The 26775-nt window shown below is 38.7% G+C and overlaps 1 protein-coding gene across 4 annotated transcripts in view; it reads left to right on the forward strand.

Annotated features, from left to right (window-relative positions):
• Positions 1 to 26775, forward strand: part of RNASEH2B (ribonuclease H2 subunit B) — a 302074-nt gene that overhangs the window by 12707 nt on the left and 262592 nt on the right. For 3 of the 4 annotated variants that reach the window (XR_004178704.1, XM_031655848.1, XM_031655851.1), the window contains exons 2-7: positions 4886 to 4957; positions 6950 to 7057; positions 8150 to 8226; positions 12675 to 12789; positions 23885 to 23949; positions 25895 to 26000. Coding sequence is in view for 3 of the 4 variants with exons in the window: in XM_031655848.1 (XP_031511708.1) it covers positions 4886 to 4957; positions 6950 to 7057; positions 8150 to 8226; positions 12675 to 12789; positions 23885 to 23949; positions 25895 to 26000 (543 nt within the window). In the remaining variant the exon portion in view is untranslated. The remainder of the gene's footprint in view (positions 1 to 4885; positions 4958 to 6949; positions 7058 to 8149; positions 8227 to 12674; positions 12790 to 23884; positions 23950 to 25894; positions 26001 to 26775) is intronic. The other variant, XM_031655853.1, reaches the window with a different exon arrangement.

Genomic DNA, 26775 nt, shown 5'->3' on the forward strand with positions numbered 1-26775 from the left:
GCACACTGCAAGAAATACAGACTTTATGGAATTAGTCCAGAAAGTCACTAAACAAACAAACAGCAACAACTGCAATAACTACAAAAAACAGCAGCAACAAATCCTGGGGAGTTGGGAGAGGAGAGTCTGATTTCCAGAATTGCCACATTTATTATTATCTGAAGTGCTCAGTTTTGTTTTGTTTTGTTTTGTTTTAACAAAAGCATGAGACATACATCCACAAACAAGAAGGTATGACCCATACACAATAGGGAAAGTAGTCAATAGAAACTGTCTCTGAGGGGGCTGAGATGTTGGATTTATTCTACAAAGATTTTATTCAGCTACTATCAACATAGTCAAAGAACTAAAGAACACCATGTCTAAAGAATGAAAGGCAAGTATGACAATGAAGTTTCACCAAATAGAGAATATCAACAGACAGATAAATTGTAAAAGGATCTAAATTCTGGATTTGAAAAGTATAATAACAAATGAAAAATTCACTAGTGAGCTCAACAGCAGATTTCAGCTGGCAGAGGAAAGAATTAGAAAACTCAAAGACAGGTCAATTGAGATTATCCAGGGTGAGGAACAGAAAGAAGAAGCATAAAGAAAACTGAACCTGGATGTAGTCCCAGAGACCTGTAGGACACCATCAAGCCTACTGTTATATGCATTATGGGAATCCCAGATGAGAAGAGAAGGGTGGGAGAGGAATATTTGAAGAAATAATGCAAATACTTCCCAAATTTGATTTAAAAAATATTTGTCTGCACAACTAATGAGTGCAGGAAACTCTAAATAGGACAAACTCAAGGAGATCCATACCTGCGTGTGTCATAGTCAAACTGTGAAAACACAAGGAGAATCTTGAAAGCAGTAAGAGAAAAATGACTCATCAAATAAAAGGGATCCTCAATAAAATTAACAGCTGACTTCTCATTAGAAGCTATGGTGGCTGGAAGTGAGTGGGATGACATATTTAAGGTGCTGAAATAAAGAGAGTCTCAACAAAGAATTCTATATCTGTCAAAATTATCTTTCAAAACTGAGGAAGGAACCAAGACATTCTAAGATAAAGGGAAACAGAATGTGTCACTAGCAGACCTGTCCCACAAAAATTATGAAGGGAGTCCTTCAGATTGAAAGGATAAGGCACTAGATGATAACTTGAATCCACATGAAGAATAAAGAGCACTAGTAAAGATAAATACAGAAATAGACATAAAAGCACAAATATATTTTTGTAACTCTTTTGGGTGATAACTACATAAAGCAATAATTATAAACTGTGTTAACAGGCTTATAATACATAAAGATGTAGTTTGTATGACAGTAGCACAAAGGAGAGGAGAGGAAAAGGAATATGCAGAAAACTTACTAAATACTCTTGAAACTTAGTTAATACTAATCTGAACTACATTGTGAGTTAAGATACTAACTGTAATTCCCAGGATAACCACTAAGAAAATAACTCCTTTAAATGAAAGAAACAACAAAGGATCAAAAATGGTACCCTAGAAAACATCTGTTTAACTCAAAATAAGACAGTAATGGGCAATCCAAAGGAATATGACATACAGAAAACAGAGCTAAATGGCAGATATAAATCCTACCTTATCCATAATTATATTAAATATAAATGCACTAAGCACTTCTGTTAAAAGGCAGAGATTGGGAGAATGCAGAGAAGGGGGGGGGAACCTCCTGACCCAACTATATCCTATCTACTAGACACACTTACACACACTTTAAATTTAAAAACAAAAATAGGTTGAAAGTAAATGAATGGGAAAAGATATACAATGCAAACAGTAACTGAAGGAGAGCTGGAGTGGCAATACTAGTATCAGATGAAATCAACTTTATAATAAAAATTATTACTAGGTATGTAACAGTCTATTGGGAAGATACCGCAATTATAAACATATGCACCCAATGACAGAGCCCCAAATTACATGAATCAAAAACTGACAGAACTGAAGGGAGATGTAGACAATTGAACAATAACAATGTTTTTTTAGAGAAAGAGTCTCACCCTGTCACCCAGGCTGGAGTACAGTGGTGCAGTCACAGCTCACTGCAGCTTTAAACTCCTGGGCTCAAGTGACCCTCCCACCTTAGCCTCCCGAGTAGCTGGGACTACAGGCACATGCCACCACACGTGTATTTTTTGTAGAGACAGGGTTTCACCACATTGCCCAGGCTGGTCTTGAACTCCTGGGCTCGAGCAGTCTGCCCACCTTGGCCTCCCAAAGTGCTGGAGTACAGGCATGCACCACCATGCCCAGCCAAGATTTTCTTTTTATTACTGATTTCAAAGTATTATTGTGATGTATAGTTTTATTCCTGTTTCTTATGCTTTGAGTTCATTGAGCTTCTTGGATTTGTAGTTTTCATCAAATTTGGAACGTTTCAGACTTATTTTCTTCAAATTTTTTTTTCATTCCCTCTTCTCCTTTTGGAAACTCCAGTTATACATATATTAAAATGCATAAAGTTGTCCCTTAGTTTACTAATACTCTTTTTTCTTCAAGTTTTTTTCTCTGTGTTCCCATTTTAGATGGTTTCTATTACTGTGTCTTCAAGTTCATTTATCTTTTCTTCAGCTATTAATTTTATCCAGTGTGTTTTTCATCTTTAGAAATTCAGTTTAGGTATTTTTTTTGCAATCTTCTATGTCTCTAATTAACTTGTCCATGAGGAATGTTGTTTTTAAAGCCTTTGTCTATCAATTCTATTATCTTGTATATTAATACCCCTCTTTCAGTAATTGATTCTGTTTGCTTATTATGGGTCATATTTTTCTGCTTCTTTGAATGCCTCATAGTATTTGATTAGATGGCAGACATTGTGAATTTTGTCCTTTTGGGTGATGAGTATTTTTGTGCTTCTATAACTATTCTTGAACTTCATTCTAGGACACAGTTACTTTGAAAGAATTGGATACTTTTAGGTCTTGCTTTTATAATTAGTTTGGTGGGACCAGAGCAGCAAATAGGGCTGACTGTTCCCTACTACTGAGTACCCTTTTGAGTACTATACCCTTTTGAATTGTGAGGTTTTACAGTGTGTCTGGGACTAGGCACAATTCAAGACCCTGAGGGAGTGTGAGGTACTGTTCCCTCAAATCTGTTTAGATGGGTTTTCTCCTGGCTTTTGGGTAGTTTCATCACATGCATGCACTGATCCTACTTAAGTAGGACCCTCTGCAGATCTTTGGGGTCTTGTTTCTTTTTAGCCCTCTCCTTTCGTGTGTGCTGACCTGGGAACCCTAACCACCTTGGTGTCGCTGGAATTCTCAGCATCATCTCTTCAATTCAGCAAGTCAGCGAGGCTTTACTGTGTTCTCCCTTTTTGCACTGTGGCCTGGAAACTCTTTTAAAGCAGTAAGCTGGGCAATCATAGGGCTCATCTAATTTGTTTCCCACCTCTCAGGGACTCCTGCATGGCTTGTGTGTAGTGCCTTGAGAATAGTTGTTTCATATATTTTGTCTGGTGTTTTGTGGGTTTCTGTTGTTGTTGTTTCAGAGGGTTAATTGAATTCCTGTTATTCCATCTTGGTGGAAAGTAGAAATCTCTTTTTTTTTTTTTTTTTCTGTAGATACTTAATGTCACTATTAGTTTAAGAAAAAAATGGTCGTATTTTAACCATTCATGGGTAAGCCAACTTCTAAAATATGTCTGCTCTATTTAAGCTTATGAAGATCTGAAGTAGAGTAAAGGGAGTGGGGGCCATAGAAAAATAAAAGAGAGTAAAATCTCCTTTCTTTCATCCTTTCTCTTTTGCTCTTTTGGTAAATTGTTGCTATGCCCCCTTACTAATCAGAGCCCCATTGTTCCTTTTGGTAATAGGGACATTTTGAGAGTTCCATGAATATGCCACTCAAAATATATGATGAGTGTTACCAATAAAATAGTCATGGTTATTATGTTTTAATTTGTGTGATAAATACTTGATGGTTTTGGTACAACTGGTTAACTCATTGAAAAAGATATTTAAATTGGATTTCCTCTTAATATCTTATACCCAGATGTAGTCCAGATAAGTTAAAGATATAATTTCTAAATATTAGATGAAAATATAGGCAATTCACATAATCTTAAGAAAAGGCCTTTCTAAGTGTGATATAAAGGATACAACCATAATGAAAAAGATTGATATGATTGCATGAAGATTTTTTATCTTTTATATGGCAAAAGTCATTATGAGCAGGATTAAAAATATAGTTGATATCCTTAGTATATAAAGATACCTCACAAAGTAGTAACAACAACAACAACAACAAAGCCAAATATCCCACTCGAAAATTAGGCAAAGAAAAAAATATATAAGTTGCCTAAAAAAAAAAAAATTAGGCAACTTATATTTTTAATTGTGTAAAAAATATGTTTCAGGTAAATATGTTTATAATTCTCTACTTCATAGTAACAGTAACAATTACAAATGATAGTACTACTAATAATAGCTATCATTTATTTCATGTTTCTATTTGCCTGATTATTTTAATGTTTTCAATAGATTGGTTAATTTGATACTTTGAAGAACAAGTATACTATTATTTTCATTCTATAAATGGCGTTTGAGACAGGAGATTAAGACTCTTGCCCAAGGTGACAAAGCTATCCAAGTGGCTAAGCCAAGATTATCACCCAGGCCTTCTGATTCTAGACCCCTGCTTCTCATTATTCCTCATAGAAATAAATTTAAACTACCTGAAATTCAACTGCAGCTTGCAGAGAAATTGGTAATTTGCTCAAGATCACATCATTTGTAAGTGATAAATTGAGTTAAAAATCTTAGAAAAGTTGTGTAAGTAGAAGAAAGGAAAACAGGATAAAGTAAGGTGAGCAACAAAGCAGTTATGTGTTTTAATTTTAGATATTCATGGTTTATTTTCAGAATATTTAAAAGATTCTTCAAAGAAGATGAAAAGTGGGCTAATGTTTGTAAAACTAGTTAACCCGTGTTCAGGTAAGTTCTCTTCTCGTAACTTGAATGTTCTTAAATGTTGTGGCTACTGAATATATATACTTTTATGTCTTTGTGTCCTTGCTTTTGCTCTTTCTGAATAGCTTTTAAAGTTAAGATGGCACCGTGACGAAAAGAAAACAAGCTGATGACATTACTAGTCTTCCCAGATAATTCATTTGACTTAAACAATTTAAACAATTTCTTCTCATAATTTTAATTCACAGAACTATTCAGCCGTCAGAAATACTGGCAAAACAAAAAAGTAGCATGTTTGAGTCTCTTTAAAAACAGATTAATTTTCTTTGGCTTCTTTAAGCCAACTTTTCTTAGAGTAGTTATTCAACATTAGCCTCCATTTTTATTCATTTTATCTTATAAAGTAAAATAAACAACCAGAATTAAACAAACAAAAACAAAAACAGAAGGCTTTTACTTGACATGCCAAGATTTTGATTAGTTTCAGTTTTAGCTATACTTCCCTATTTTCTTCTGACCAAAAAGTAGTACATTTTTTTCTCTGTCAGGGGATGATTTTTTTTAATGATAAGCATTGTATATTGAAGAGATTCATATTTTATTGAAAAACAATTTTATTTTAACTTTATATTCAGTGCATTTTCAGTTTTGTCTTCATATTTTTTAGGCAAAAATATTAAAATGTATTCTAAATATGGAGTGATATGGGTGATAGTGTTTATCTCTGTGTGTAATTGTTTTTCCATTAATTTATAAGGTTTTGCATAGACACTTGATACTTGCCATATTAGAGGTTTCTCCTGGTGACAGTAATACTGAATAGTAAAAGTACGGGAGGGCCAATGGGTAGTGCCTTGTTGTTATAGAGACATGTAAATAGAAGCAACAAGAGAAGAAACACATTCCTGACTTTCTCCAGTGTTCTTTTCTTCAAAATGAAATTGACTGTAATTGGTCAGCTATATTTAGAATTCTTAGTTATATATCAGACTAAGTTGAGGTGAGAAATATTTCTTGAAGAGAAGTTTTAGGTAGCAGGAAAGGTTCTAAAGCATTTAAGAAAAGTACAGGTACAGAAGAAAGCCAGCCCTCTTTTAAAATTTCTGTTTTATCTAAATGCTCATAGACCACAGAGGAACAAATGTTTTTATTTGCTACATTGGCAGTGGGAAAGTAAAGGCTAACATTTGCTGAGTTCTTACCATGTGCCAAGTATTGGTTCAGGAAATTTACATGTGTTCTTTTTTTAATTCTTATAAAAAACCCTATGAGGAGGTTCAGTATTGTCCCCATTTTACAGATGTGGAAACAGCCACAGGAAGGTTTATGTAACTTCCCCAAGGGCATGTGCCCAGCATATGGTGAAGATAGAGTTAAACGCAGCATCCTTGTCTCCAGAGATTGTGCTATGGTTAAAAGAATTTTTTTTCATTAGTTGAAGTGATAAAACATGCAGATGTGCACAGTCTTCACCCTCTTCTGCCTCCTCCCTTTTTTTTTTTTTTTTTTTTTTGGTTAAGAAAGAAAAGGAAAAAATTCATTCAGTTGAATAAAGCTTTACTCACTCCCTACGGCTTCAAGCATGTCTGTCTTTCTCACTTAGGGTTGGCCTGTGGGGTCCATGGGCTTGGTCCCTGTCTTAGACCCTGTGTGGGGAGAGCCACACACTGCCCAGAGGCAGGGACCCATGTGCCAGCTCATGTCATATGGCTGAACTATTGTGTTTTGATAGTTTAGGAATGGATATTCCCTCTTGATCTGATGGAGGATTTAAGGACAGGCTTTGTAGCAGTTAAGATAAATGACTTGCACTTTCTGATTTTTTGGTTTAAGTCCAGTGAGGATTATGGAGCTGGAAAATTGCCATCTATGTATAATAGCTATAAGCTTAGAATAGACCTGTGTATGTTTATGTTCATGTTCATATTAGGAACATTCCTCAGAGATACTGGATAGTCTTTTGGGGTGTGTGTGTGTGAGAAAACTTACAAATAAAAGACAGATTTGTCTTAACAGGAGAAGGAGCCATTTACTTGTTCAATATGTGTCTACAGCAGCTGTTTGAAGTAAAAGTTTTCAAGGAAAAACACCATTCTTGGTTTATAAATCAGTCAGTTCAATCAGGTAGGTGTAAGCATTTCCAATAACTAAACACATACTGCAGCTCTTCTATTCTTCACACGTGGGGTTGTGGGTCTGTCACGGGGTTTGGAGTCTGGTCACTGATTTAGCCTTCCTTGGCATCAGAGCAGGTTTAATCAAGAGAAAGGAAAGCTCATTTGAGCACTAAGGTTAGGTCATCTCCTGTGTGTCTTAGACGGTAGGAAATTTTAAGCTAGCAACTCTGATTTGTCTCCTAAAACGGTGACACGTCCTGAGTTAAAAGTTAGGTTTGTACATGGGGCACATACCATGTTGATTGGAAACTCTTTTGAGGATCTTTGTGTTTTTAACATGTTATTTCCTTGAAACTGAATACTGATATGGCTTCTAACATAGGCTCGAACTTAACAAAGTTTCTTTAAAATGCTTTGTCATATACCTGCCTGCCCACGTGCTCCCCCACCCCCATACACACATACACCCCCCAGCACCAAAGTTCTGTTTCTTGTGGTGTTCCCTTAATTTGGGGACAGTGCTGACTAAAGGAAGAGTAGGCCAATGGAACTGTTCTGCCTCCTGTTCTGGGGTGGGGGCAGTTAGTGGGTATTCAAAGCATCCCACATCCTGCTGCCCACAGACTACAGAAGGGACTGTGTATAGAGAGAATGGCACTGCTTTCCCATGGCTTTGTCCTCAAAAGCACAGGAAATTACATTTTACTGCAGCTTTATAGATAGACTGACTATACAGGTTTCCTAACATTGCTGTGTTCTCATTCTGTCTGTGCTTCCTCCTAACCCCTCTTTTTGCAGGGGGTTGGGAGGCTGTGTTAAAAATGATTTCTAAAGAAGAAATGGAAAGTTAAAGATCGACTTCAGGGTCTTGATTCTCCTCTCCACACAGGGATTTGAAGCTCTTTGGAGTAAAATCTCATAGAGCACATTCTGCCTTTTGAGAGAATCACATAGACTCTCAGACCTGTATAAGAAGAGATTTGAATTTGGAATTTCACATATATTTTTCAACACTGTTTTTCACTTTGAGATTAAGGTGAAATAGCCACATTGTCTTTCCAAGACGTTTAATTCCCTTCGTCCTTTTTGTAATCTGCAGGAGGTCTTCTCCACTTCGCCACACCTGTGGATCCTCTCTTTCTGCTTCTCCACTACCTCATAAAGGCTGATAAGGAGGTGAGTTTCCAGTTTGGGGCATCCACAGTGAGGAAACAGAATCAACTATTTTTGCTTGATCTCCTCTGTCTGCTTTTAATGATCCAAAGGTGGATTCTATCTTCAGATCTAATACAGTAATTAGAAAAAAACATGAGTCATATATGGCCAGTGCAGGACAGAGCACTACTGCACAGGCCAGAGAAGCAGCACCTTACTCTTGATCCAGTCTGCCCCTGGCTTGCTTGTGACCTCTGACTTGCCTGACTCACTGTGCTATGCACCTTACTGCTTGACAAAGCCTAGCAACTAACACTCCTTTATCATTAAGTATTCCTTACCCTTGAAATACAAAACAGGTATTTAAAAATTGACCACATGTCTTAGGAGAGGAAAAATGTATCTTCTTTAGTGAGAGACTGTGGAATAGGTAACCTGGGGCAGGTCCAGTAGAAGCTTATTAATGGGGATGTGCTAGTTGAGACTTAAGGAATCCCAGATGGATAAAATTTACCTTTGGAATAGAAATAAAGACACAGCTTACTAATAGTAATAATTTTAGCCAGAATTTCTGTAATATTTTGGTCTCAGGATATATTTACAATTAAAATTATTAAGGGTTCCAAAGAGCTTATGTTTCTGTGGGTTCTAGCAATACTCACTCTTAGAAATTAAAACTGAGAAATTTAAAAATTATTTATTTAAAAGTTAAAAATAATAAGACCATTACATGTTAACATAAATAACACATTTTTTATTGAAACAACCAAATTTAATGAGGCATGTGACATTTTTGCATTTTTGCGAATCTGTTTAGTGTTTGGCTTAACTAGAAGACAACTGGATTCTTATACCTGATTCTGCATTCAGTCTGTTTCCGTATGTTATTTTGGTGAGATTATATGAAAAATACGCGGCCCCGTACATCTTTGTAGTTAGAAAAGGAAGAAATAATGTTACAGCCTTTTTAGATTATTGTGGATATTTTTCTTTAATACTACCTAAAAAATCAACAAGTGGTAGTTTTTTAAAGTTTAGTTGCAATGTGGAATCTGAAACTTTGTCAGTTAACTTTTTATGCTCTGTTACATTAAAATCCATTGGTCTATCTTGCACTTAAAATGGATCTTTCTTGGCCGGGTGCGGTTGCACACACCTGTAATCTCAGCACTTTGGGAGGCCGAGGCCGGTGGATCTCGAGGTCAGGAGATCGAGACCATCCTGGCTAACACGGTGAAACCCCGTCTCTACTAAAAATACAAAAAATTAGCCGGGTGTGGTGGCAGGCACCTGTAGTCCCAGCTATTCAGGAGGCTGAGGCAGGAGAATGGTGTGAACCTGGGAGACTCAGCTTGCAGTGAGCTGAAATCACACCACTGTACTCCAGCCTGGGCGACAGAGCAAGACTCCGTCTCAAAAAAAAAAAAATAAAGGATCTTTTTACCCATGTATGATTTTGTAACATCATGCTTTGGTCATTTGGAAAATATTGATTTGTTGAGTTATGCATATCTTCCAAATGTTGACACATCTCATTTTATACACACACACACACACACACACACACTCCCTTTTGTTAATGTTACCACTGATCTCATCAGAAAGCTGTTTAGGTATTGAGAAGCTGTCATAGTGGCAGATAGAAATATTCTACAATTCTGATTTTTGCTTGAAAGCTCAAATTTTATTATTGGCTGCAAATACTGTCAATCTTTCCCTTGAAATGACAGGCTCACTTCATTCATATTCTGCCTAATACCGGGCCTGAATCACCATAATTCATAGTGGGTTTTTCAAATAAAAATGGTATCCGTGAAAAAGCAGCTGGTTCTGCTTGCAACTAAGCCAGCCCCAGGAGAACATGCTCTTCCTGGTAATCAGCTTACCTTTGGTTAAGCATCCAGAGGCCTTTAGCCATACCTCACTTTCATCACAGATAATTTACAAGACTTGTGTTCAAGATTCAAGATTTAAGTAAAATTAATTGCTTTTACTACTTACTCAAGGATATTCTTAAGTGATACTGGCATTTTTTAAACTGCACATAAATGGCAATGAGGATCCAAATGATGACTAGGACAGTCTGGTGCCACCAGCAGACTCGGGCTAAGGAGCCAGCAGTTTTACCCACCATTGCATTTGAATCATCAGTGCAGATGTCCACACAGTGAAAATGCAGATAGCATCTTAGCAGTATTAGGAAAATAGCTTTGAGCTTGGGTACTTCATGACCCAGGAATCCATCAACCATAGTTGGAAAATCTTTTAATTAATAATTTTAAGTGATAAGTATTACTCAAACTGCTTAGAAAAATCTGGTTTTTTTGGACTCTCATGTTTGCATAAAGTTTGAACACTTATAAATTTCTTGCTTAATCCTTAGACCAAATTCCTGAAACCTCCATTTGGTAGGTAAATTAATTTAAGTTGCTATAAATGCTGAAAGTCATAAAGTATCAATGCATGCTTTCTCTTGATGCAGCTTAGCCTCTTTTAGCCTCCTCCTTCCCTGCCCTCTGCCCTTCACTGTGGATTAGTGAAGTTTTGTCACTTCGTTTAATCATGTGTCCCTTGATCTGGAAGCTACTGTGATGGCCAGTATAACGAGGGCACACAAGCTGTGAGGCTGGTAAGCCTCATGTCTCTAAGGAACAGAAATGGTCCTAATCACCACCAGGAAGGCCCTGGGGAATATTCAGTGAGGAATTTGAAAACCTCAGTGGCTCACCTATGTGGTGTTTTCTGGGATAAATTAATGAGCAGAAAGACACCAACCAGCCTCAGCACATGTATTGATCTGCACTTAAGGCTCCCCTCCCCTTTTTGATAGCATTTCTCCATCTCCCATTAGGACCATGACTCTGGGGGATTAACCCTATCCTGGCACTCTGGGTGCCTCTGGGGTGCTATGGAACTCACGTTGACAGGTGCAGAATGAAGCAGAAATGCTGTTCAGGATGGTCTTTGGCTTTCATTTTAAACTGTCGTACTTCCCAAACACGTCTTCCCAAGTGCCAGAAATGCCCTTTAAAGTAATACTTGAGATGTTTGGGTATTTCCTTCTCTGCATTTTAGATATGATCATTTCCTATTAAGTTAAAAATTATGATACACACTTTTGAAATGTGACCTTTTCTTTTAAACTTTATTTTAACATCAGTAAAAATAACTTTTTTTCTGGGCATCCCACTGCTACTAGCTTTACAGTCAAGGCAGGTTGCTTATTGCATTTCCTTCAATGTGTATACGGTAAATAAAAATAAGAATGAAACGCTAGTTAATTATGAAATTATTTTATATCATGACTGTGTGGTAGTCCATTACATATGAATATTGTTTTAGAGTAGTCAAATATTTAACATATCGATTGATCATGGAAGACTAAAGATTTAAGGTAGAAATCTAAAGACAGTAAGACTTGGGAAAAATCTATGCATTATTCTTACTATTTGAAGGAAAAAGAATATTTAAATTGAGATAGTTCATGGCACTAGTTAACCTAAGAGAAAGTATGGCAAGCTATCACATGTGCTCCCAAATGATTGAAAAGATTTTACCCTTAAAACCCAAGAAAGCTGCATTTGCAGAAATTGATCAGACACAGTTTTTGTGTCTTCAGGAGGAGTTGTCAGTACACGAGAGAGAGAGCGAGCTAGAAGTGGGGCATGGGCAAGGCCATACATCTGGTACAGTCTGGTGTCCCCAAATCAGGGGGCTAATACCTTAATTTAGACGAACTTCACCTCTACTTGCTACTAGTACAGTTAAGAAAAACTGGACCTAATTCCGAAGAATGATGTTGTGAATCCATATGGTCTGCACTTCTGGCCCACTGGCAACCAGGCCGTATAAACTTCTGTGGCTGAGCCTGATTCAGCCTGTCTGCAGCTTCCCAGGACTTCTCCCTCTGGCTGTCTTTTCTTTTATTCTGGTCTAAATTTGGAAGCATTGTCAGGCAGCTCTGACAGGGGTAGATTCACTTTTGTATTTTCTTTTTGTGGTGGGTGCTTCTTTCATCATCCCTAGAGTGACAATGGGGAGGCAGATGTATGTCTGAGCCTGGTCTGGGCTTGTTCCAATGTGATAGTCAGGACTCTTGCTCTGTGACCACAGCTGGTTCTTCAAACTGAATGGGTTGGACCAGCCCCAGGCAGTCTCCACCATCTTTGCAAGCTTCTGTGGCTTCCAGTGCTTTTATTGATTGATTTTGTTCCCCGTTTCATTTGAGGACTGTACACCTGAGGTAGATGGTGTGCTGCGTGTGACGGCGGTGCTCACAGGCACTTCCTAAAGGGAGCTGGGGTCCGTCCTAGAGCCTGTCCCATTGTAGGGATTCCTTAGATGGAATAGGTGGCTCTGCACTAAGTTTAAAGGCCCAGTCATGAGTAAATGTGTCTTTTTCTCTTTTTTTCTGAATGTCTTTGTTGAATGAAATGCTTGCTTTCCAACTAACTAAAGTGTTTTTTCAGGGGAAGTTTCAGCCCCTTGATCAAGTTGTGGTGGATAACATGTTTCCAAATTGCATCTTGTTGCTGAAACTTCCTGGACTTGAGAAGTTACTTCACCATGTGACGGAGGAAAAAGGTATGGTATAACTTAAAGATTTATGACTGGTAGAAAGGATGGACCTTGCCTAAGAATGTGGCTGCTTACAGGCCCACTGAATGTAAGGCTTATTCTGTGTCCACCATAGGGAAAGTTGCCATTCAGATTTGCTAACACTGCCAGCACCGTTCCTCTATTGCTTTAGAGTGTTTAGTCTTTGAAACTACAACCATAGCAGTCTAGTGCTATGTCCCACAGGGCAGGAATCACAAGGTGTGCCTTCAGTCTCACCTCTTCTTTGAACTAGTTCTGTGACATCAGGCAAGTCACTCAGCTGCCTTCTGCCTCAGATTTCTCATTGTAAAATTACATAAAACCTGTACCTTAATAGATGGAAGCATTTATCGAGCACCTTCCAAAAGCACATGTTGCACATTAGTGCTAAGCTCTAGGTACTTATGAATAAGACATAATCCTTTTCTTCACTTTGCGCCCAGTCTGACAGGGGTCAATGACAAGCTGAGCAGTGCCTGCACAGTGTAACGGAAGTGAACTCTGAATTTGCTGGGGATGCACAGGACAGGTTTCTAATCTGGCGGGGTTGGGTGGGGGGTGCAGGTGGATAGATGTTGTGTTGCTTCCCTGGGGGAAATGACCGCTTTATGGAGTACTGAAGGATAGTCAGAGAAACAGTTTAACAGAGGCTTAGATGTATGGAAAAGTTTGTCAGGTTCAAGAAGTTCCAAGAAGTTCAAAGTATAGGATGCTAGGGAAGGATTTAGGTTGGTAAGGAATGAGGCGGGAATGCTGGGCATGAGTCCAGATGGTAAAGGGCACTGTGTGTGTTTGAACTTTGCTTAATGTTAGTGGAGTGTGTGTGAAGTTTTAAGCATGGCAGTCTGCAGTGTGGAGAGTATATTGGAGAAGCCAGGTCCACCGAGGCTGTTGCAGTGATCCAGACAGGAGATAATGGTGGCCTTGATCTTAGGAGACAGAACAAGAAAAAAGTAGCCATGTAGAGATGGATCCAACTGCATCTGGTGGTTGGGTGATGGTCAAGGAGAAGGAGGAGTCAAGAGTGACTTCTGGGTTTGTGCCTGACCCAAAGGATGTGTAGTGGTGGGATCCTGGACACAGGGAACATGGGCTGGAGAAGCAGGATAGGGTAATGAAGAGATGCATTTTAACTGTCATTCATTTAATTTTTCAGAAGGGAAAGTAAGGCAGTGTGTGTGAATGTGTTTTGACAGGTTGGAAATAGTGTAAAAACTTGACTTCAGTGTCTCGAAAAATCATCCAAGTAGTTTCAGAGTTAATATGGAAGCAAAGTGTGGGAACCAGAATGTTGGGCTGATAAGTAGTGGCTGTTTTGGGTCATAGATGGTTTGGCCAACTATAACAGTTCTTCTGGGACCACGAAAGTGGTGATGCCAAGAGGAGAACCTATTGATTACATTTTATGTTTAAGGGGTCCAGTAAATTCATACTTGGCCACACTTGGAGCTCCAGTTTGGAACTGAGGGATGTGTGGTGCCAAGGTTTTATCAAAGCAGTTCCATTAAAGATATTCTCTGATGCTGAATTTGGCAGAGGACAGCAATCTTTTTGTGGGTGACAAATGAAGTAACCCATAACCACTTTTAAAAGATAAAGTAATGAAGAATAATTTAATGAAGCCATGTTAATTTTTGTCAACTTAACACAAGCTGAAAATGCAGTTAACTCATTGTCCAGAATTCTGCTATTAGCTGTATAAGAACAATCATCTTAAAACCCAGAAATCTGGGTTTAGAAACAGTGTTAGTGCCTCAGCATTTGTTTCCTTACAGTCTGCAGCCGAGAGCAAGAAGCTGTCTCTGTCTCATCCCTTCCCTCTTGTACACTGAACCCCTGACCATTTATTGCATCATTATCTGAACTTCTGTCTTAGTCTCCTTTGCTTCTCAATATTGCCTAACTTTTGGAAGTTCTGCACTTCCATTTTCAAAGTAGCTATATTATTGGCCTTTATATTTGCCAGATTTCGAAAACTCTAGGCGTCAATTTTTTTTTCTTTATTTTTAAGTGATGGGCAAAACATAAAATATGTTAGAATAAATTTCACGCAGTAAAAGATGTATTCAATCTCTAGAGGTTTGGCAGTTTCTTTTTATCAAATTCTTCCCTTAATAAACTGCAGCCTGTGAATCTCAAAATAATGGAAGGTTTAAAAACAGAACCAAAAAGATTTTTAGTTTTATTTTTTATTTTTTTAAGACAAGGTCTTGCTCTATTGCCCAGGCTGTAATGCAGTGGCACAATCACGGCTCACTGCAGCCTCAATCTCTGGGGCTCAGGCAATCCTCCCACCTCAGCCTCCTGAGTAGCTAAGACCACAGGTGCAAGCCACCATGCCTAGCTAATTTTTTCGAGTTTTTTTTGTAGAGATGAGGGGGGTCTCTCTGTGTCACCCAGGCTGGTCTTGAACTCCTGGACTCAAGGGATTCTCCCGCCTCAGCCTCCTAAAGTGCTGAGATTATAGGTATGAGTCACCATGCCCATTCTCAAAAAGATTTTTAAATGAGGGGAAAAAATAAGTAAGATTCTCAAATGCCTCATCCTCAAAAAGACCTTTTCATCAAAATACATACAAGCATTTTCACGTTACTTGCTTTACCCCTTGACCCAAAACATAAATATGTGAAATATGTTTCTTTATGGAAGATCTGTGTACAGGGACAGTGTACTGAGATAAACATCTTTTTCCATGAAGATCTACACGGATCGGCATTCGGAAGTTTACCACTGCCATAGAGTCCAAGACAAGTGCAGTACATGCACTTGTATGACGGCAAAACTTCTTTGGTTACTGGTTTACATATGTTATGTAGTCCTTGCAGTAATTTTCTTTCATTATATATTATAACCTGCATTCTCACAAATGAGGAAACTGAGGCTTAAAGAGTTGAAGTAACTTGACTGACACTATAGAACTTGAAGTGGTAGAACCAGGATTTGAACCTATGTCTGTCTGACAGCAACTCTTTTGCCTTCCTTCTTATAGCTGTGTATGTAACACTTCCAAAGTACTCTATATATAAGCGTTTGTGTGTGTGTATGTGTGGTGTTTCATATGAAAAAAAAAACTTGACTCTTTTTTTTTTCTTTTTTTTGAGACGGGGTCTCACTCTGTTGCCCAGGCTGGAATGCAGTGTCATAATCTTGGCTTACTACAACCTCTGCCTCCTGGGCTCAAGTGATCCTCGCACCTCCGCCTCCCGAGTAGCTGGGACTACAGGCGGGCGCCACCACGCCTGGCTAATTTTTGTATTTTTAGTAGAGACAGTGTTTCACTATGTTGGCCAGGCTAGTCTCGAACTCCTGGCCTCAGGTGATCCACCTACCTTGGCCTCCTAAAGTGCTGGGATTACAGGTGTGAGCCACTGCACCCAGCCAAAAACTTGACTCTTTTAAAATTTATTTTTCTTTAATTTTTTTTAGAGACAGAGTCTCACTCTGTCACCCAGGCTGGAATGCAGTGGTGTCATCATGGCTCACTGCATCTTTGAACTCCTGGGCTCAAGTGATCCTCACACCTCAGCCTCCAGAGTAACTGGGACTACAGGTGTGCACCACCATGCCCAACTAAGTTTTTTTATCTTTAGCAGAGACAAGGTCTTATATGTTGCCCAGGCCAGTCTCCAACTTCTGGGCTCAAGCAATCCTCTCACCTCAGCCTCCCAAACTGCTGGAATTACAGGCATGAGCCACCATGCCTCGCTTTGATTTTTCTTTTTTAATCTCACATATTCCCTCTTAATATTTTCCCTTTGTGTGGCAAAAGGAGAGAGAGACAGGGAAGGAGACAGAAAAAACTTCCATAGCTTAAGGAAATGGCCATTCTTATCCCTCCAGGGAACTTCCTAGAGCTTCTAGGCACTATGTGACTCCACAGGCCTTCTTCTAGTGATTGCGTTGGGTACTGGCTACTTATTTGAATGTGGATTATTGTCCATTTATAAATTAGTGTTTGCTTCCATTCTCTGTAATTTATTTCTAGATTTCTAAATAAGAAAGACGACTACTAAAGAGTGGTCAGTTACTATCCATGATGGGGAGTAAAGGTAAAGAAGAAAGCGATGTTTTCTAACTTCCATTCTCTCCATAGGCACTTGTGCAGATAGAGTAAAGCCTGAAATACTCAAATTCCCCAGCTAGCTGTTTTGATATTAAACTCCAGATGCTGTCTTAAACATCTGTGGCATTAAAGACCTGGTAAAGGCTGCTAGGCCTGTGAGAATCTTCCCCTTTTGCCTTCTCTCTGGTGAATGAACCTAGCCACGGTTGTTTGTACCCTGAATGATGATGGCTGTGACTTTAGCCCTGCCTACTTTATTAGTGAAAGAAATGATGTGTCTCTGTTTGCTCGTTGTGGGGCTCAGAGCAGGTTTCTTGCCAAAGAAGTGCACATTCAGTGGAGAGATGGTATGGGAAAGGACTAATGAAGGGTCACGAACCTTATCTTGAATGTAACCCTTTGTTTCATATTGCCAGCACAAGCTGCAGTGCACTGTCTGAGGTGATTAACAGGAAGAGCCAGGAAAACTTACCTGATTAAAATATCCCAAGTACAATTGCCAAGTTTCTTTCCCTAGGAAGCAGGGGAAGAAAGCGATCATATGAGTTTCTCAGTTATGGAAAACATTGAGAAAGTAGAAGTGAAAATGTGCTCGAGGCAGTTCAACAATACGTCAGGGAAATTCAAGTTTGTGAGCCGATTACCCAATTGCTGAACATGTTACTTAACTGTGAACTCACTTTTATTCCATCCTTATTTTGTAAACCCAGTCTTTCCAGATGTTTGAAATCCGTTTTATAGGCACCAGGCACATAAGGGAAAAAAAACCTTTCCAGCATATGCATGTTTTATCAAACTCACTGACTCTCACAAATATTAAATTTAGGACACAAATGAATATGCTTTGGTATTTTTCATAATTATGGGTAGTCTGTGGCCTTCATGAATATTTTAAACCTCCTTGTTTTTCAAAATTTGTAAATTTCAAAAATAAGCAGTAATTTATACACTGGGTCCATGTGTAGCCTTCTGGGATATAGTAATCATCTTGCCAGGGAGTGTTAACTTCCTGGCAAGTGTCAACTTTCTATGAAAGTTGAGGAAAAAACCTCCAGACCCAGCTAGCTTCACTAATAAATTTTACTACACTTTAAGGAAGAATGATAGTCAAAGAAATAACACTTGCTCAAACTCTTTCAGAAAATAGATGAGGAAGGAATGTTTCCCAACTAATTTTATGCAACTGGAATTGCCCTAGTACCAAATCAAAATTATTACCAAAAAAATTAGACCATTATCCCTTATGATTATAGACTGAAAAATCCTAAGAAAATATTGGAAAATCAAATATCTAAAAATTAAATATGTAAAACCTAAGTGGGGTTTATTGCAGGAATTCACAATTGGTTGAGCATTAGAAAATCAATTAGTGTAATTTACCATATTTATGCATTACAAAATTGTATGATTATCTGAAAAGACACAGAAAAGGTATTTGATAAAATTCAGTCATGATATAAATTATCAGCAAATGAAGAATAAAAGGGAACTTCCAAGGCATCTATGGCAAACTCACAGCTAACATCATCTTCATTGTAAGAGACTGAACACAATCTTCCCCCAAGACTGGGTACAAGAGAAGGATGCCTGCTCTTACCACTTCTATTCACCATGTGGTGGATGTCCTAGCATGTGCAATATGATAAGAAAAAGGCATACAGATTGGAAAGTCAGTAGTACAACTGTCTTTATTCATAGACAATATTGTCATGTATGAAAAAATCCAGAAGAATCTACAAAAGAAGTTACTAGAATTGATAAACAAACTTTCAGGATACAAGCTCAATATACAAATATTAGTTGTGTTTCTATATACTGGCAGTGAACAATTGGATAATAGAATAAAAACATACCATTTATACTACCATTAAAAATAACATTCTAGTGCTAAATATAACACAATATGTACAAGACCAATATGCTGAACATTACAAAATATTGCTGAGAGAAATTAAAGAAAAATTAACTAAATGGAGAAATAGGCCATGTTCATGGATTGGAAGACTCAATATTTTTAAGGTGTCTATTTTCCCCAAGTTGTTCTATAGATTCAATGTAATGCTTAGCCAGCTTCTTTTTTTTTCTTTTTTTGGTAAGTATTGATAAACTGATTCTAGAATTTATATGACTACGTAAAGCAGTAGAAGCAGCAGTCTCCAACCTTTTTGGCAGCAGGAACTGGTTTTGTGGAAGACAATTTTTCCATGGATGGGGTGGGGAAGGGGATGGTTTTGGGGTGAAACTTCCACCTCAGATCATCAGGCATTAGATTCTCATAAGGAGCACACAACCTAGATCCCTCGCATGCGCAGTTGACAATAGGGTTCTCTCTCCTATGAGAATCTAATGCCATCACTGATCTGACAGGAGGCGGAGCTTAGCCAGTAATGCTTGCTTGCCCGACACTCACCTCCTGCTATGTGGCTTAGTTCCTTACAGGCAACAGATCAGTACCAGTCGATGGCTTGGGGATTGGGGAGCCCTGATGTAAAGGACCTATAATAGTCAAAACAATTTTGAAAAAGAAGAATAAATTTGGAGAACTTATACAAACTGAATTAAAGACTTACCATAATCAGGAAAATGTGGGGGCCAGGCACAATGACTCATGCCTGTAATCCTAGCAGTTTGGGAGGCCGAGGCAGGAGGATTGCTTGAGGCTGAGAGTTCGAGACAAGCCTGAGCAACATAGCAAAACCCTATTTCTACAGAAAGTTTAAAAATTAGGCAGCTGTGGGCCGGGCATGGTGTCTTACGCCTGTAATCCCAGCACTTTGGGAGGCTGAGGCAGGCGGATCATGAGGTCAGGAGATCGAGACCATCCTGGCTAACACGGTGAAACCCCATCTCTACTAAAAATACAAAAAAATTAGCCAGGTGTGGTGGCAGGCACCTGTAGTCCCAGCTACTCGGGAGGCTGAGGCAGGAGAATGGCATGAACCCAGGAGATGGAGCTTGCAGTGAGCCAAGATCGTGCCACTGTACTCCAGCCTTGGTGACAGACTGAGACTCTGTCTCAAAAAAAAATAATAATAAAAATATAAAATAAAATAAGTTAGCCAGCTGTGGTGGTATGTACCTGTAGTTCCAACTATTTGGGAGGCTGGGGAGGGAAGATCACTTGAGCCCAGGAGGTCAGGGTTACAGTGAACAATGATCACACAATTGCACTCCAACTTGGGTAACACAGTGACACCCTGTCCCTAAATTTAAAAAATAAATAAAAATAAAATGAATGTGGTATTGGTATAAGAGAAATGTATAGATAAATGGAATAGAATAGAGAATCTAGAAATAAACCCACACTTATATGGTCAATTGATTTTTTTTTCCAAAGGTGTGAAGATAATTCAATGGGAGAAAGGATAGTCTTTACAACAAATGTTGATGGAAGAATTTGGTATACATATGAAAAATAACATTGATCCTCGCCTCATACAGAAAAATTAAATCAAAATGGATCACTATGTTAAATTCAAAAATGAAAATTATTGAGCTTCTAGAAGAAAGCATAGGATAAAATCCTTGTTGCCTTGGGAATGAGGCAAAGATTTCTTAGGACACAAAACCCACTAACTGTAAAAAAATTATAAATTGTATTTTATCAAAAGTATTATCTTTTGTTTTTGAAAAATGCCATTAAGAAAAAAAGGAGATTGTGAGTTGTGGGATAGTTGGAACTCACCTACCTGGCTGTCCAAGGCTTACAATGATAAAGCCACTTGACAGTTTCTTACATCTCAGGAGTTCTACTACTCCCTAGTACAATGGAAGGAACTACTGCTAGCTGCAACAAAATGGATAAATCTCACAGAAATAATGTTGAGCAAAATAAGTTGGACACAGAAAGTATATACTGTATCATTTCATTTCTATGGTGTTCCAGAATAAAGCAAGAATTACGCTGTGATGATGGATGAGTGGTGACCTGCGGTCTGGGTAGCCATGGGAGAATTTACTACCTAAGGGTTCCAGGGAACTTTGAGGATGATGCTTACATGACTGCATACATTTCTCCAGACTCCTCGAATTGTACATTTAAAATGGGTGTGTCCATTGTGTGAACATGAACATTGTGTGAACACCTAAATAAAATTCATTTTTAAAACAATATTTACTGATCCAGCACTAGAAGCTAAGCCTCCTGATTTCTAACACACTATTTTTTTTTAATTCCCCCTTTCCCCCAAAATAATATTGGCTCCTTTTCTCTCCACACTTGCTACCTCCCATGGGATGGAGAGATGGAATGTGGGAGGCAAGGCCAGTGTGAGCACTGGCTCTGAGGTTTAGGCCTTGATATCCCGGAGAGTGGTGTGGGAGGAAGATGAACCACTGGGTTTTAGACACATGGAGCCTCAGTTCAGGGCTTTGGGCTTCCCGGTTAGTTTGTTGAGTCTTGTTGAGCCAGGAGGAGATCACACCAGATGAAAGGATACAGTTGGCTTTGGAGGAGGGTGAAGCAGAGCTGGGAAAAGAATCAGACAAGTCATTAGAGACATAAAAAAATAGCAATTTTATATATGCCATGGAGGAGAGGTTTTTCCCACAAACCGGTTGTTAGGAGGTACTGAAGAAAGTGTAGACCTAGTGATCTTGGTAAAGTGAACATCAGATCCACAGCTTTGATGTCAGTGTGGGTGGGAGTTGGGTGCTCTTGCCTACTTCCTCAGTGACTTAGGACAGTTTACTTCATGTCGCTCAGACCCAGTCTTCAAAGATGGGGATAAATCATGGTTTTTTAATTGATTCTGAGATTCATTCTGACCATTCAATGAGAAAATGTGTATTATGTACCTAGCACAGACCTGAATAAACATTAGTTTCTTATGTTTTATTAATAAATCATCTTTTGCATCATGATATCTTTGCTAATATTATGTATTTGCTAAGTGGCAGGTGTTGTGCTATAGGATTTATATGGATTATCACATTTCATGCTCAGAATAGCCCAGTGAGAAAAAAGCCTCTCTTTACACATGGGGAAACAGGCTTTGAGAGCGAGGCAGCTTCCCAAGGAGACAGCATGTGCTGGGGTATGCATGAGCCCTGGTAGCATGGCTCGGTCTGTGCTCTCTGCCCCTTCTTAGAGAACAATTCCCAGAGGTAGAGGAGAAGCCTCCCGGTGGGGCTCAGGGAGTGGGAGACATTCTTTCAGAAAATTTGGAGGTAGATGCAAGAAAGAAGTGAGATGCCAGATCAGGGTAGGATTTTCAGGAGAACCTTGAGCAGTGAGCTTCTTTTGGAGTTGCTTTTTTCATTCCTCAGTTATATTCATTCCTCAGGCAATGAATATAACTTCTAAAAGCCATTCAACAACATATATTTATTTAGTGATTGCTGTATGCTCTTAGAATTCCCCTGGTTTGTACATAGGTTGGGGCATAGCCTCCAAGTAAGTTGAGTTCAGTCTCATTGGCTTTGGTTTACAGTAGGCTGTTTGCCCAGGTAGTCCTGGCTTCAAAACCGCAGACATTGCACCTTGGAATTCTCACACTCCTGACAATGCTATTTGCACCTGTCCCTCTTTTTTGTTACTGTAGTGACATGTCCCGAGGAGATGGCTATAGATGTCCAGCCCTCAATCCAGCCTGCCTCATCTTGCCTACAGCATTGACAACCATAGGCTGACACAGGGAGAAAATTCACAGGAACTAAGGCCAGGGACCTCCCAACCCCTCTCCCATACAATTTAACAGACTGCAGAAAATGACCCCTGAATGGACAGTTTCCATTTCCCATCACAAGGGGAAGGGAGAAAGAGCCTCATTCTATATAACTCAGAGGTGGTGAATTCACATCAGACCCAAGGGTTACTAGTGGTCATAAAGATAAATCCTGCGTGGACAGAGGAGGCTGGAGTGGAAGTGCTGCCCTTGCTAATTGCACAGAAAGAAGAAATCCCATGAATGAAAAAGGTTGCAGAGGAGATCATGGTTTAATGGCATGGTATATAAGGCTGGGTGGATTGTGAAGAGAGTAAGTGTAATTTATAAGAGGTGAAACTTTTATCCCCATAAAGGGCCAGGTTGAGCCTACCATAAATCTAAATCTTCTGAAAGAGCTATGATTATGTTGGTAATATGTTAAAAGATAGATAGATCTTTTTTTAATGCTCCCCCAATCCCACCAGGCCACTACTGAGTAGTTACCAAGATTTTTTTCCTGAATGTATGTAGTGAACTTCATAGATACCTGCATTTAGTTTCAATTTTCTTTATTGGGATTTTCATTTTTATTTTAAGAAAAAAAAAGTGTTTCATTGAAAACATTGAGATGAGCTTAAAATTATTCAAAACAGTTAAGACTGCTTAGTATGCTAGTGTGAACACAAAGTATCTGAGACAAGTCCCAGTCAATTTAGAAAGTTTATTTTGCCAAGGTCAAGGACGCACCCATGACACAGCCTTGGGAAGTCCTGAGACCTGTGCCCAAGGTGGTTGGGGGTACAGTTTGCTTTTATATGTTTTAGGGAGACATGAGCCATCAATCAATATGTGTCAGGTGTACACTGGTTTAGTCCAGTAAGGCAGCAACAACTCAAAGTGGGGGCTTCCACATTAGACATAGAGAAGAGACAAAAGGTTGCATTTTTTTGATCAGCCTTCCACTGAATACACAATTTAGTCTGGCTTGAGGGTGGGGCCGTGGCTAGGGACTGGCCCTCTTCTGCCCAGAATTTCCCTGCCTCCTGTCCCTATCACCAAGATTTATTTTCCTTTCACATTTGTTTGTTGAGGTTTTAAAATTACCTTTTCTACAGAGTTGTGTGTATAATTGGAAGGTGTCCTTAAATTCTTACTCATTTAGTGGTTGATGACTCCTGAGGTAGCCACACTACTACTAACATTTAAAAAAACATTTCAAGTATGTTCTCAGGTTTGTAAATTAAGTTTTTCAAGAATATAAACTTATGAAATATTTTTAAATGGTTAACTTGTATATGATAGAACCTTATGAGTTTATTTTTTAAATTCATTGTACTGAGTCTTTTTTTTTTCTTTTAATGTAATCCAGAAATAGACAACAAGAAATATTACAAGTACAGCAAAGAGAAGACATTAAAGTGGCTGGGAAAAAAGGTATAGTTCCTCTCTAGTGCCTTGTGGTAAAAGAAAAAAATTCAGTTCTCTAAGAAATTTTCAAAGAAGGCAGTAAGTCTGAATCCAGAGACCATCCTGTATATTCAGTGAAAAGAGGAAAATTGTGTAGAGATACCAAGTATGAGAAGAAGGCTTTGACTTTTCAATCCTCCCTAACTTGTGTATCTCTGAAGTTAACTTTATGTTTTCTCATGACCTGCATTCTCATTTCTCCCTGATCCTACTACGGAATGAAATAATTTGTTGGTGTAGATTTGAGTCTTCCAAGTAAGAGGATACTAGGCCTGGCACTTGTTGGCCATTGTCAGTCCTACAGGTGTCTCCAAGGGTGATGTTGCTCCCACACAGCCAGGCAAAGGGACCCAGGGACACAGCCAGGCAAAGGTGTTCAGGTTTAGAGGACGTATGTCCCACTTTCAGGGTCTGGATGCTGAGGAGGGGTCGTCTTACAGGCAAAGCCTGTATCTTAGTGATTCTAAGAATCTTGACCTAATGGAAGGACTGGGGCAGGGAATGGCAAATCAATTTAGTAGGTCACAACCAGTATTTCTCTTGCAATGAAACAGATTGGATGGGATGGGATGTATTAAAATATAGCAGAGGAAGGGCAAGTATTAAGTATGGCTCTATGAAACATATTTATATGTGTTTAAGTATTGGATTGCTGTATATTTCTTACCATGGGGTTGTGATTAAAAAAAAAACTTTGAAAGCCACTGGTCTAAGGATAATATGTACTCTCACGTTGATTAAGAATCTCACTAAACCAGATAGAATAATGATAAAGTTTTTGCAAGATCAGTGCATACCAGTAGTTATAGTACTGTTTCCTAAGATTCTCTTCCGTCTTTTGTGTGAAAAATCATGTTTGTCCGCATGTGCTCTCTCATAAGTGGGAGTTGAACAATGAGAACACATGAACACAGGGAGGGGAACATCACACACTGGGGCCGTTTCAGGGGTCAGGGGCAAGGGGAGGGAGAACATTAGGACAAATATCTAATGCATGTGGGGCTTAAAACCTAGATGACGGGTAGATGGGTGCAGCAAACCGCTATGGTACTTGTATACCTATGTAACAAACCTGCATGTTCTGCACATGTATCCCAGAACTTAAAGTATAATAAATAATAATAAATAATAAATTAATCGTGTTTATTTGTCATATCATGTTACCAGGCTCATTGGAAGCCTGAGAAGCTGGAAATGAGTCCAGTAGAATAATCAGGCTCCTAATGTGCAAAGTAGTGGAGAGATTTAGAGTGCCGTGTTTCACTTTTCATTTGTGATATAGTAGTAGTAGTATTCCATGTAGACGAAGAATGAACATCAATGCAGAGCAGAATCCTTGATGTTTACTTTTGCTCTTAGCCAGGGAAAAGGATATGAATAGCGAAGAGGAGTTTATACTTACTGATTATATTTCCTAGGAAGTGGGAAATTTATATTATTCTATTTAGGAAATTATTACATATAAATTTTATGCCAGGTTCTATTCTAAGGGCTTTATTTACATATATTATCTTATTTAATTTTCACAGTAGTCCTGTGAAGTGGATGTTATTTTTTTCCCCATTTCACAGATAGAGCCACAGAAAGGTTAAGTAACTAGCCGTGGTTACAGAGCCAAGCCCAGCGGCCTGACTCCAGAGTCAGAGCTCTCAGTTATCACAATATGTTGCCTCTCATACTGTGTAGGCCATGGCAGTCTGTGTAGTGAGATCATCCAGAGATCCTGCTGCCACTCAGCCTTTCTTCAAATGGGCAACCATTTCTCATCTTCTGGTGTCTGGTGAAGATACTTCTAGGTTCTCAAATACATCTTTGCAGATCTCTTAAGTGGTTTGAAGGCCACCTATGAAGTCATAGATTTCTAAAGTTAAGTTGAAAATACGCTGCTTTTCCCCTTTTGGTTGCTTTGTAGGTTAACCAAACTACAGCAGCATTAAAAACCAATAATGTGAATGTCAGTTGCCGGGTACAGTCAACTGCATTTTTCTCTGGTGACCAAGTTTCCACTGACAAGGAAGGTAAGTAAAGCATTTTATCAGAAATGATTTTTGTCTGGAGTAAGTTGCTTTTGTGTAAATGCCTATCTTAAGATTTAAAAATCTTAATGTCACAGAAGCCTCATATTCCTACCAATGCCTGGTATACATTGTGGCAGGTGTGCATCTTGTTTCAGAAGCAAAGAATATTTCTACGATAGGTTACTTCTGTTATTCATTGATACTTAAGTTATTTATTCAGCAAATATTTCTTTTACACTGATAGTAGTAACAACCCTGGCTATCATTTATTGAGGGTGTATTGTGTGCCAGGCCCTTTGCTAAGTTGCCACTATACAAACATGATCTCATCCAACCTTCCCAGTAAATTTCATAATGAGCGTCTTGAGGCCCTGTCCAAAGTCTCGCAACTAGTAAATGGCAAAGCTGAGCTATTTATGGAGCTTGTCTCTCAAGCCCACACTCATAACCTTTTTGTGATACTGTTCCTGCGACACAGTTGTACTGTTCCAGTGGCTGCATCTGTTTGCATTTTCTTCTCAAGACGCATGTTTCCTGATACAGGGATCAATATACTTTGATTTTAGATGAAAATTGATTTGCTTGGCAATTTTTCTTTTAGGTTATTCTTTCATAATCTCAAAAAGGTATATTATTTTCTTTTCCAAGTAGAGTCCTCTTATTTCTATATGTATTGTTGAATAAGAACAGCTATATAATACAGTTAACAATCTCAAATAGTGAGACAGAAATTATTCTGACGTTAAACTCCAATTCGTTGTTCCCTTGTTCAGGG

The sequence above is a fragment of the Papio anubis genome, chromosome 15, assembly GCF_008728515.1.
Source record: "Papio anubis isolate 15944 chromosome 15, Panubis1.0, whole genome shotgun sequence".
Classification (NCBI taxonomy): Eukaryota; Metazoa; Chordata; class Mammalia; order Primates; family Cercopithecidae; genus Papio; species Papio anubis.